This window comes from Vanessa cardui, chromosome 7 (genome assembly GCF_905220365.1).
Source record: "Vanessa cardui chromosome 7, ilVanCard2.1, whole genome shotgun sequence".
NCBI lineage: Eukaryota > Metazoa > Arthropoda > Insecta > Lepidoptera > Nymphalidae > Vanessa > Vanessa cardui.
The window spans coordinates 11,854,458-11,866,488 of NC_061129.1; the positions used below are offsets into that span (position 1 = coordinate 11,854,458).

Sequence of the window (12,031 nt, forward strand, 5' to 3'; positions counted from 1 at the left end):
GACTCTAGGTCGTGTAATAATTTGCTACGCTAAATTTAAAATCAATAGGACTTATAATTTCAAAGATGGAAATCTTTAATTATTCAGTGGTATTTCGCTTATGTATAAAAATTCTATGTTGCGAGATAAGACGGTTTATCAACACTTATTTTAAAATCTTAAAGGCTCAAAGCGAGCCTAAGAAATATAGACAATGCATTTACAAATATTCATTTATTTTAATAAACAGGATTTCCATTTGCTGAAAGAATACTAACCACTGCGATAGGCGTTATCAAAGCCACAGATAATAAATAATATATTACGATATTTTAAATTAATTATTCATATATTCACGATTATATATTTTTTTTATTATACCAAAATAGATTTTTGGACATAAACATGGAATTTATCTTTGAAATAATTTAAATGAATCTAATCAATTTAATAATTATATCATTAAATGAACACGATCTGACCTTTACGAAAATGTAAAGTGAAAATTAATTAACCTTTAAAAATGTAACATTATAAGCTATGTATATTATTATGATTCGGATTTCTTTATGAATCTCCGCAAACAATAGTGTGTGACGATAAACTTGTGATGATTATCTGAGGTCAGGCCCAGCGGTGCGGAACCGAATAGGGGAAGTGTACGACGGCGACACAGGCCACGTTATCGTAGCTCTTATTGCGAACAGCATAAGAGCTAAATCAAACTTACCTCGTGCTAACTTTGCCGCCGAGCGTTCATGTGAAGATGTTCTGAAGACGTTCCCACAGCTCTGATTCCTCGATCGACTCTGATTCATAATCAGCTAATTACACTTGACTCTTGTTAATTCGAATTAATATGATTTTTAACATTTAAGCAACCTTGTGGGAAATACTTTTTATGACTTTGTAATTGTATAGAGACGGACAACAATAAGTCGTTTTTATTTCATTTTTAATTTTTCATTGTTTTTATAGAACGTTTATAGAAACTTTTCGAAAAAGGTAATATTATATATCAAATAGTATTTATGTAATCTGTCTCAATTAATAGCTTATTAAAACTCCAAATTAAAGATTCATTAATTTTAAGCAGATTTATAGAAATGGTTATAGTTGTTTAATTGGCTTAAATTTAAATTGAATCGATTAAAATTTAGATTTGAGGATGAAGCAATAAAAGATATGTGTTATTTAAATTCAGTTTTACTAAAATATTCACGTTTTAGAATCAATTACTCTTTCATAATATCACATTATTGTAATTACATGATTTCAAAACAAGAAATTCTTAAACATGATTCTTTACATGATGACATACCAAATGTAAAATGATAATAATGCACGAAGTTTTCCAGCTGAGAAATCGCTTATTCGATATAAATTGACGGCGTAATTCATAATCGCGTCTAATACTAATTCCTTGTAATACTGTCACTACCGATTTCATAAAACAATTTCGTTTATTTTTTGTCTTTATTTATTTACTTTTTTTTATATAAAAATATCATATTCTTTTGTACTTATTACACTTTCCATGTGGAATGTTCGAAATCACACTTTTTAATATACACATCAAATTTCACCAAACAAATTGTACAAAGATTCGCAATAAAATAAATATAATTTCAAACGTTCTGTTTCAACTAAAATTATAAGATGTGCTACGTCTAGCTACTTATCTACTTTGTTCATTAGATTGCCTGTAATAGTAATGTACATACATACAGTGACGGTAGATGCAAAGCCGTCTGCCGTCAGTGAGGTGATTTGGTAGAAACGAATAAATTCTTTGAAAGTTTACAAACTCGATTAAAATAAATCTTTGATAATTTTTACGTATTTTACATAATCTATAATCTATTACCGTATTTAATGAATAGCTCCCAAATATTGTAGTTGCCTTTTGAAATAATTCAACGTTCAAACGAATCACCACTCTATTCAAATACGACTTAAAGTCCAATTTTCAAAAACACATAAACCTACGGATACTTAATAGCAATATAATAAACACAATGACTCGTCATGGATTTTACAGCTATTTGGCCCCGAAGAAATAAATTCAAGAGCAGAGAGATCTCTTATTAATTAGTTTTTTTTTTCAAAATGGCGCAAATATGACGCCTATTTAGGAACTACCCTATGCCTGTTTTATTTATTAATTTTTATGACATTTCAATAGAAATAAACATTTATAATAGGACTCTAGTCATAGTAAAACAATTGCTTTTGAATAAAAACATTCGATCGTGGCCATTTAAAATTATACAATTAAATTAAAAAATAGTGACATATTTCACAAAGCATATTATAAAATTGCTACCATAACCTAATAGCATTTTGGTGTTATAATCTCGACATACATATTCAATATCTACTTAATTATTTTAGGCACACATTTGTATTTTACAAAGTCTTAATCAAAATCAAACAAGCGGTTCGTTTACAAATATTTCGATGACGATCGTAACATGTTCGAACGACCCGTCTCATACACATAAAAAACGACCTTATTGTATAAAAGTAAGAGTTTTCTTTTGAATGAGAAAGGGTATTACGACTAATATTGCTTCATATACAAATAGAAGTCAAAATACATTGTCAGTAATGTGAATACGTCATTGAATGTTACCCATTGGTAAATGTCATTAGATGACTCGCTACGTTCTGAGTCTAATAGAGCGGTCGTTGAGGAACATGCTACTGTACAGGCACTATCGAAACTTATAATCAACGCTATACCATTTCCAATTCGTTTAAATACGCCGAAGTCCACGTCTTTGGTCTTTAAGTGAGAAATCCTACCAACCATAGATTATCAGATTATTAACTCGACTATTAATAATTTGCCGTTTAATACCGTTACAATGAAACACAATAGATTCCAGGCGTTTGTGTTTCATATTGGTTTCCTTCAAGCATATTAAAATATGAATACTCGAGTTACAGGTTTCAGCGTAGGTGATTGGACCGCGGCGTGTCGGGCGGCGTCGGGCGGCGTCGGGCGGCGTCGGGCGGCGTCGGGTGGCGTCGGGCGGCGTCGGCTACTGCAGCGCGTCGGGCAGGCGGTGCGCGTCGTGCCAGGCGTCGGGCCGCATGACGTCATCGACGGGCGGGCACGTGGGGCGCGGGCCGGGCTCCGGCGTGTACGTGAACGTCAGCCCCGTCGCGTAGATGATGCCGTCGTTCCTCACCAGCGACACGGGCACCTGGAATGACGTATTCTGAATAATTTCATTATCATGTTCTCAAGAAATAAGGCACAGTGTACACCCATAGAAAAATAAGTACATTTAAAAAAAATGATGAGCTGAGATGGCCCCGTGGTGGTTAGAACGCGTGCATCTTAGCCGATGATTGCGGGTTCAAACCCAGGCAAACACCACTATATATATATGTGCTTAATTGTGTTTATAATTCATCTCGTGCTCGGCGGTGAAGAAAAACATCGTGAGGAAACCTGCATGTGTCTAATTTCATCGAAATTCTGCCACATGTGCATTCCACCAACCCGCATTAGAATAGCGTGGTGGAATACGTTCCAAACCCTCTCCTTAATGGAAGAGGAGGCCTTATCTTAGCAGTGGGAAGTTTACAGGCTGTTACTTTACTTTTTACTTTACTAAAAAAAATTATTGTATATTCCACGCGATTTGAATCTTTCACTTACTTTGGAACTTTTGAACTTTGGAAATAAAAGTAAAGTTAATTAAAAATGTTAATAGTGTAAAGAGGGATTATAAGCACTCTATCAATCATCTTGGTTAGTGTATATATATTAAAACGGTGTTCCGAACCAATAAAAAGTAATATTGTTTTTGTCTGACAAGTAAGTAATAATATGGAGATTAAAAGTTATATGCGTTTACAGTCGCATGCATAGGAAATCATGTAAGGCCATTGATCCAGTGTCTGTAATTTGCTTATGATAATGCATACGAACACATTTGTGAACTATAATACATTCTGTGTATTAACTAGTCTTTCTTGAGAAACAATTGGACCGTACATCATCATAAAACCGGTAGGATTAAAATAATAATTGGCTCACCTGTGTCGGCTGGCGGACCCAGAGCCACTGCCCCCTAAACTGCGAGATGTCCGGCACGACACACAGCATGGACTCGGCGCAGCGGTACATAGTCTCCGCCTCCACGTCTCCGAACCAGACTTGCAATGATGGTGTGAAGTTATCTCCAGCCAGCTCTAACATCGCAACGTCGCCGCCGCCGTTGAGGTTCAGCGAGTGGACCAGTGGAACTGGTGTCACGGGTGACCTGGTGGAATAAAAAATTATATTTATTAAGTTTCTCTTTATTTAAATCAATATTATAAATGTAAAAGCAAGCTCTGTTTGTCGCTCTTTCACGACCAAAGCGCATATAGCGCATATAGATGTCAATCAAAAACTATTTAAACAATAATTCTGACAATATTACACTAGAAAGTATGTACAAATGAGATCGTTTGGAATGAAAAAATCATTTTAGAGATTTATGCAATTGTGACGATGTCGTTCTGGATGAGCGATATGTAAACCGAAGTCGCGGACGAGTACTCAGTATTCATAATAAATTGATAACGACAAATAGGGGTTATTTAAAAAAATATATAATGTTTTTTTGTCATCCATTTCGAATTCTTTGTATTATACATTGTGATAGATACAATTATAGGCAAGTTGACATAACAACTGGCGCTTCAGTAACTGATTCCGATTTCGGTATAGGACGTCTAGCAACGTTGAAGATACGATCCCGACCTAAGCTATCATAGTTCCCAATTTTATCAAGATCTTAACGCTTTACCGCTTAATAAATTTAGTATCTTATTAAAAAAATGGAAAATATAAGCAAGTTAGCTCCCAACGTTACTAACGTTATTTTAAGGTTGTATTAATGATTTGTACATGTCCATTATGATGACACTGCCATTTTTGAATTTCTATTAAAAAAAAATGTGCTGAAATGTGCCCAGTATATGCTATGATGTGCCGTTTAAAAAAATATTCAAAAATATCATTTTTATGAGAAGGTCCTTTTTTCCAAGGCCGGTTAGCACCGCTACTTTACTTTATCGAATTTATTTTGACGACCTCCGTGTTCAAGTGGTGTGTACACCGGTTTTCATGGGTACGTCACTCCGAGGTCCCGGGTTCGATTCCCGGCCGAGTCAATGTAGATTATCATTAGTTTTCTATGTTGTCTTGGGTCTGGGTGTTTGTGGTACCGTCGTTACTTCTGATTTTCCATAAAACAAGTGCATTAGCTACTTATTGGGATCAAAGTAATGTATGTGATGTTGTCTCATCTTTATTTATTTATTAATTTACTAAAACTGTTCCGTAATGTGCTATCATGTACTATTGACGATTTAAACTGTCGTCCAATCAAACGAGACATTGTTTTAAACCCATGACAGATACATTATATATAAATAATATTCTACACGCAACGTACAAGACGTATTGATTCTAATTTAATATTAATATTCGATCGATGTAGACGTATTGACTCGTACTCTACTTACAAATTTGCTCTTAAATAATGAATATTTAATGGAATAATAATCGTTTAATCAAACATTGACACAGGAATTGTATTGATTCATATTATTGAAAAGTAATCAAAAAAATACACCAACGGAGTACTGTGTTTTTGTTACACTAACACTATGTATTTATAAAAATCTTAAACCAACATAATCAGTACATTAATAAATAAACGTATTAATACCGTTATGATTAAGAGGACATTTTATTTTTGTAACGATTAATAAGTCATATCGGAAGAAATATAAAAAAGGCCGAGATGGTTCAGTGGTTTGAACGCGTGCATCTTAACCGATGAGTGCAGGTTCAAACCCACGCAAGCACCACTGAATATTCATGTGCTTAAATTGTGTTTATAAATTCATCTCGTGCTCGACGGTAAAGGATAAACATCGTGAAGAAACCTGAATATGTATATCTAATTTCATAGAAATTCTGCCACATGTTCCACCAACCCGCTTTGGAACACAGTACAGCGTGGTGAAATATGTTCCAAACCATCTCCTCAAAGGGAGAGGAGGCCTTAGCCCAGCAGTGGGAAATTTACAGGCTGTTGTTGTTGTATCGGAATAGAGTCAGGAATGTTTCTTAACAAATATTTCTTAGTAAAACCTGCCCCCGTGCAATTACTTCGCGATGTTTTTTATTCACAGCTCACCACGAAATGAATCATATAAATTATAGAAGAAAACAAGTACATCTCATATATTTCTAACAAGATTATTTTATAATGTAAACAATATTGGAGAAATATATTGTATGTAACATTTAAGATTCAATATTCGCTAAATTGAATCAACTAATCGAAATCGATTATAAAATAGAATAAAATACGATTGCATACACAAGAAAATATGTTTTTTTTTTTATTATATTCTCTTTTACATTTTTGTTGTATTAATTTTTTGTTACTTTCTTTTTTGTTTTTGTTCGTAGTGTTCAATAAAGTATAGTTCATTCATTTAATATGAATGTGATTGGAATAACACTAGTATTTTATACAGATTGTAACGTATCTAAATCTTATTAGAATGGCGATGCCACTTAAGCTAACTCGACGGTTTGTAATAAATTATAAACACAAAAGGGTACCTATATTTTAGTAACAGATTACACGCAGCTCTCATTAAACTCGGCCTGAGTTTTACTTGTAATAGTCCTGTGTACTTTTACGACAGATCTGACCGAATATAAACATAAAACTATTAATCACAAAACTATAAAAGTGCTATTCGCATACCTTATAAATTGTCAACTAAAATATTAAAAGACTACAATAGAACTTAATTATTTATTCTAATTCTACTTTAGCTCGATTTATTTTCAAACATATTAGTTCCTATAGAATAAATTACGTAATTATTGGGCATTATAAATTTTGCACGTTAGCAAGAAGTATTTAAAAAAGTAGCAAAAAAGTTAATTTCTATAAAAAATGCCAATGATGGAAAACATACAAGATACAAATAAGTTGTAACTAAAATAGAATTGTAATAGAAGTATGTTGTCAAGACCCCCAGTTTAACACGTCGGGGCCTAGCATCCCGCCCCTTGTTCTCATCATTAGATATCATTACAGTCACTCAACAGTAACGCGACTGTGTGCTAGTTCAAATGTTTGTACTCCCTGCGGTGATTACCGTGTGTCAATTCATAGAATTTATGTCGTTTGAGAAAGTATTACTATATTATCATAGGTTGATAAACACGTGCACGAACGTCAATATTTATTATTAAGTTAAATTTTATTTGTTTCGATTCGATACTTAATGTGTCTTGATTATGTGAATATGAACAATGTTAATTTAGAGATGTTTCGACTTTTTTTAAGTTATAATTATTATAAGTCAAAGGTATTTTTTTATTTAGATTAGCTAAACACTTTTATAAGTATTTAACTAAAATAATAAGACAAAATATTAATTTTATTCATTCATCGGTGTTTTATCTAATTGTTGACATAAAGATCTATCGTTAAACATACAGACCTATGAGTAGAGAGTAGATCCAAAAGAACTTAAAGGATAAAATGTTCTTGAGTTTTGTTTTAAGCATCTGTGGAGGTTGATAGTGATAGGATATGATTAGAAAAGTGCATAAAGCTTTCTGTTTTATGAGCTGTTTGATATATCCAGTCGTGTTGGCTTGCCGTCTCATCGTATATAAATGAACAGCTGAGTTGTGTGCTTGCCCAGGACTACATTAGCACTGTTAGTTAATCCCTGGTTAGTTAGATGGTCGTCGTAATCGTAATTCAGTCAGTTCACTTTCACCCCGTCTGCCCCAGTAGGTGCAATCAAAGCTTAGAATGTAAAACCGCCGGTACTATCTCTAAACATGACGGATTGGATTATTTGTGCACGCGTCGGCATTCTAACATATTTTAATGTTTTACTTTCCCCCTTTTTCGCCAATTGGAGTCTCAGTTCAAAATGAAGTCTTAAACTTCAAACAACCTTTGGTATTCATATGTTATTGGTATTCCTTAAGGCTTAACCATATTAACGGAATTACTTATTCGTTACAGCGCCAAACAGTTAAAACAATATAAACTTAAATTCAAGTAATATCTTAGAAGCACTTTTGTATCGCCTTTTTTATATATATCCGGCATGACCAGAGATAAGAGTCACAGTACCAATGGTTTTATTTGGTGATAGAGCTTTGTAGATATTCTACCGCTAAATAAAGATACCTAGTTTTGTTGTGCTTCAGTTTAAAGGAAGAGTAAGCCAGTGTAATTATAGGTAGAAGGGACATATCATCTTCCCAGGGTTAGTAGCTCACTGGAGAGTTATGGGATAGTTAATATTTCTTACAGCGCCAATGTCTATGGGCGGTGGTGACCATTTCCCGTCAGATGGCCCAATTACACCTCAGCCTACTTAATTAACAAAAAAAAGTAAAACAAATCAATGCAATGCTATTGGGTGATATCTGCACCCGGCTTTACATTACCTAGGTTCGGAATATTTTATAAAAAAGAATTCTATAAATATAAAAGATATAGAAGAAAATATAAAAGATTTTATAAAAAAGAACCGACGAGATACATCAGCCTAGCCTTTTTACAAAGAGGCGTCGTTCAATCACTGGTGATTAAATGAAATTCGGAAAATACATTTTCCATTCATAGACTAACTAAATTTGTATCTGAATATAACAGCGCCAATTAGTAAAATGATTTGATTAGACTGTTTAAGCTTAATTAAACTAGTTAGCTGCAACGTACATAATCTTGTACACGATACAATTATGCGTTACATTCACTAATTGATATCTTATATGGACAATTTATTTAATAATCGAGTTGACTTCGCAAAGTGAGAAACTCTTACATACAAAATATTGCTGCCTGTTTGTTACTGATTAACTATTATTAAGACTACCCAGACGGGAAGCTCGTTGAACATAATTCCATTCTAATTATTAATATTTTCGTTCTTTGTATTTTACAACTTTATTTATTTATCATAAATATTTAGAAAACAAATATATACGTGTATTAAACCTTTTTCCATTGCAGAATTTGATAAATACTTTAAAATAAAATTGCTTACGTCGTCTGTACACTTAGATCTTTTAAGTTTCCGGATAAATTTAAACGTGGCGCATAAATAAACGAAGTAATGGAAGGTTCATATGTATAATATTTATGCATATTATAGTAGAGAAAAACCGAAAATTTAACTTTCCTACCCGGAAAAATAGATACTACTACTTCTTACTTCGTACTTTAGTACATTGATTCCCGTCTGAAGTCAAGACTAATAGCAAGTACTTTATAACAAAACAATTAAAAAAGAGAAACTTTAAGCTATTTCCCTATTAAATAAATATACTATCATGGCAACACAAAACAAATACTTTTACGCAGAGTCTGGACAGAGGGGATGTTTTAAGTAGTTCACATACATTGTTGGTGCGCATGTTCCAAACGCATATGGTCGGTTTTTTTCTGATTAAATTATTTTTAATAAGTCATTAAAATTTCGTCATCATTTGTTTTTGATCCAGTAGAAATGTTACAAAAAAAACATTTGACAAACTAGAACAAAATTGGATAAAAAAAAATGAGTATGCTAATCTTTGAGACGGAAAATGCGTAAATTTTGTTGTCATGTCATTTAAAAATATTCTTATAATTTGGAATATTTATCCATAAAGTCTATTGATATTGTTTATGCAATTGTAAATATCAAGCATGCAGTACACGGACAAAAAACACATGTTTAATCATATTTATTGTTTGGTGATCATTACGTCTAAGATAATCACAAAAAAATTTACCTCACTGGACCCATTCCTTCGTAAAACTGGTATTCTGCCTTATCCGTGGATATGATTGTCCAACAGGCTCCGTCATTTATCATCTCCTTATTTGGCTCTTTAGGGCATGGGGTAGCTTGGAACTGTATGATTCTCTCTTGAGAAAGACACAGATACATGCGTTCTGTGTCTTTCATGTAGAAGGCACATTTATGTAGCTGTGACACAGGGTCATCTGCTTCTAGAAGAGCCATTTGTTTGTCAACCTGATGAGAAGTGAGTTATGTAAGCTCAGGTACACTTTAGTCAAAATATAAAAAAATTAAAGCATCCTTACTTTGATTATAAACATTTAAATTGAATTTAAACACTTAAATGTTTGTATAAATTCTGTTTAAACAATCTCTTTATTTTTAAACAAAACTTTAAATATTGATAAATACGCTTGTTACAAAATTGTACAATATTTTTTTCTATTTAACTTAAATGTATTGGTTTAATTTACTAACACAATAAAATGTGTTTAAATTTTGGTATTTTAAAAATTATGCAACTACTTGACTTTCTTTCTTTAAAAATAAAATGGATAAAAGAAAAATATTTATTTTCTAATGATATTTCTTAATTTTTTAATTGTATAAATTAAGGGTAAAATAAATACTTTTTAAAGGACCTGATTACCTTACGAATAATAAGCCTAGGTAAAGCCATCCCTGTCACCGAACATACAAGTTTCACAGTAGAACCATAGTGTACATATCCATCCCTCACTGCAAACTCCTCTGATTCACTTTCATTGTCATCCAGCAAATGAATCGTAAATGCTCCCCATTGGGTGGAGGATGCATGGAAATTTCCATTTTCAACATGCAGATACCTCGTCGATACAGTTTGTGATCTTAGTCTATTAAATAGGGCTACCTTGGTTCCGCTGGCAATACACAGATCAGCATTTTTTAGTGATTGTTTCTTTTTTGATGGTTTTGATATTACTTTTATTCTTTTACTATTAAAAATACCAATATCATGACCATTACCATAAAACATTTTAACGGAGAGCATGAAATGTTTACGCTTGTCTGAGTCTGATATGTACAATGTCTTCGCAGCGCAGTATTGCTTGCCATTATTTAGGTCCAGCTGTTGCATATCTTGGTCAGAGTTACCAATACCAATGAATGCACACAACTGAGACGCCTGCTCTGTCTCCCCCTCCCGTAACATACGCTCACGCCGAAGTCGCCAGCCGTCACCAAATAAATATATACATGGTGGAGGGCAGAAAAAACGCTTCTCATTTCCATAAGATTTTTGAGCAACTTTAGCATGTAAAATGACTACGACCATGTCAGAGCGGTCGCGAAGGTATCGTTCCATGGCTTCGCGTGTCAGTCGACGCTCTTCGGGGCGGTAGGCGCCGGCGCCGGGGCCCGCGGCGGCGGCGTAGCGCGGGTACAGCGCGCCGTGTTGCGGCGGCGGCGACGGTGGACCCCCGCCCATACCACCCGCGCCCGCGCCGTACTGGTGAGGCATGCTCGCCACGGCGTACTCTCACCTTGATTTAAACATTGTAATGTATAAACTGTGATAACATCTGCACATGGTGCCTCTTTGAATCCTTATCTTAGTTGATAGAATATCAGTTTAGAACCAAAAAACATCGTGTAAACAAAATCCTGAAGTTGTTAGCGTCGTTCTTGTTGAGACGAAGTTTGAGCCTGTTTATATACTTTGACACTTTTTCTATTTCTATATTTTAGGACATAACACACTTGAGTTTTTCCGTATTTGAGTCGATCAATACACTTGTATTATTCACATCACCATAAATAAATAATTACGATGGGAACTCTAACACACAGTCATTCAATAACACCTGTTCGTTGGTAAAATTTTCAGATAGTCCATTTAATGTTTCTTGAATTGCGTTTTGTTATTAAATATTTATACAGCATTCTTGTCATCTAATAATTATTTAGGGTAAAACGAGTTTGATTTTACTTATGAAAAGTTTATTAAAACTTATGTTTATTCGAGTATAAATACGATACGACAACGCTAAAAATATGAACTGTCAAGGAGAGCCATAGACACAGAGTGATGTGCAAGCGTGTTGTCGATTACACGCGCGCGAATAAAATCGAGTAACACGGTCGGCTTCGGCACGTCGAGTCAAGTCGACTGACAGGCTGCCGGTCATAGGATGTGGGGTTACGCATGGGGCGTGAG

General features: G+C 33.9%; 1 protein-coding gene across 2 annotated transcripts; it reads right to left on the reverse strand.

Moving 5' to 3' along the window:
• Positions 1 to 1,169: 1,169 nt before the first annotated feature.
• On the reverse strand, positions 1,170 to 11,960 carry LOC124530996 (suppressor of hairless protein). 2 transcript variants are annotated; one of them, XM_047105381.1, is made up of 4 exons: positions 10,484 to 11,960; positions 9,824 to 10,068; positions 4,034 to 4,259; positions 1,170 to 3,191 (listed from the first exon to the last, which is right to left on the reverse strand). In XM_047105381.1, the coding sequence occupies exons 1-4, from the start codon at positions 11,333 to 11,335 to the stop codon at positions 3,027 to 3,029; spliced, it is 1,488 nt and encodes a 495-aa protein (XP_046961337.1). In that variant the 5' UTR covers positions 11,336 to 11,960; the 3' UTR covers positions 1,170 to 3,026. The 2 variants fall into 2 exon arrangements, with proteins under 2 accessions (XP_046961337.1, XP_046961336.1); XM_047105380.1 differs by having other exon boundaries at positions 1,170 to 3,206.
• Positions 11,961 to 12,031: the final 71 nt, after the last annotated feature.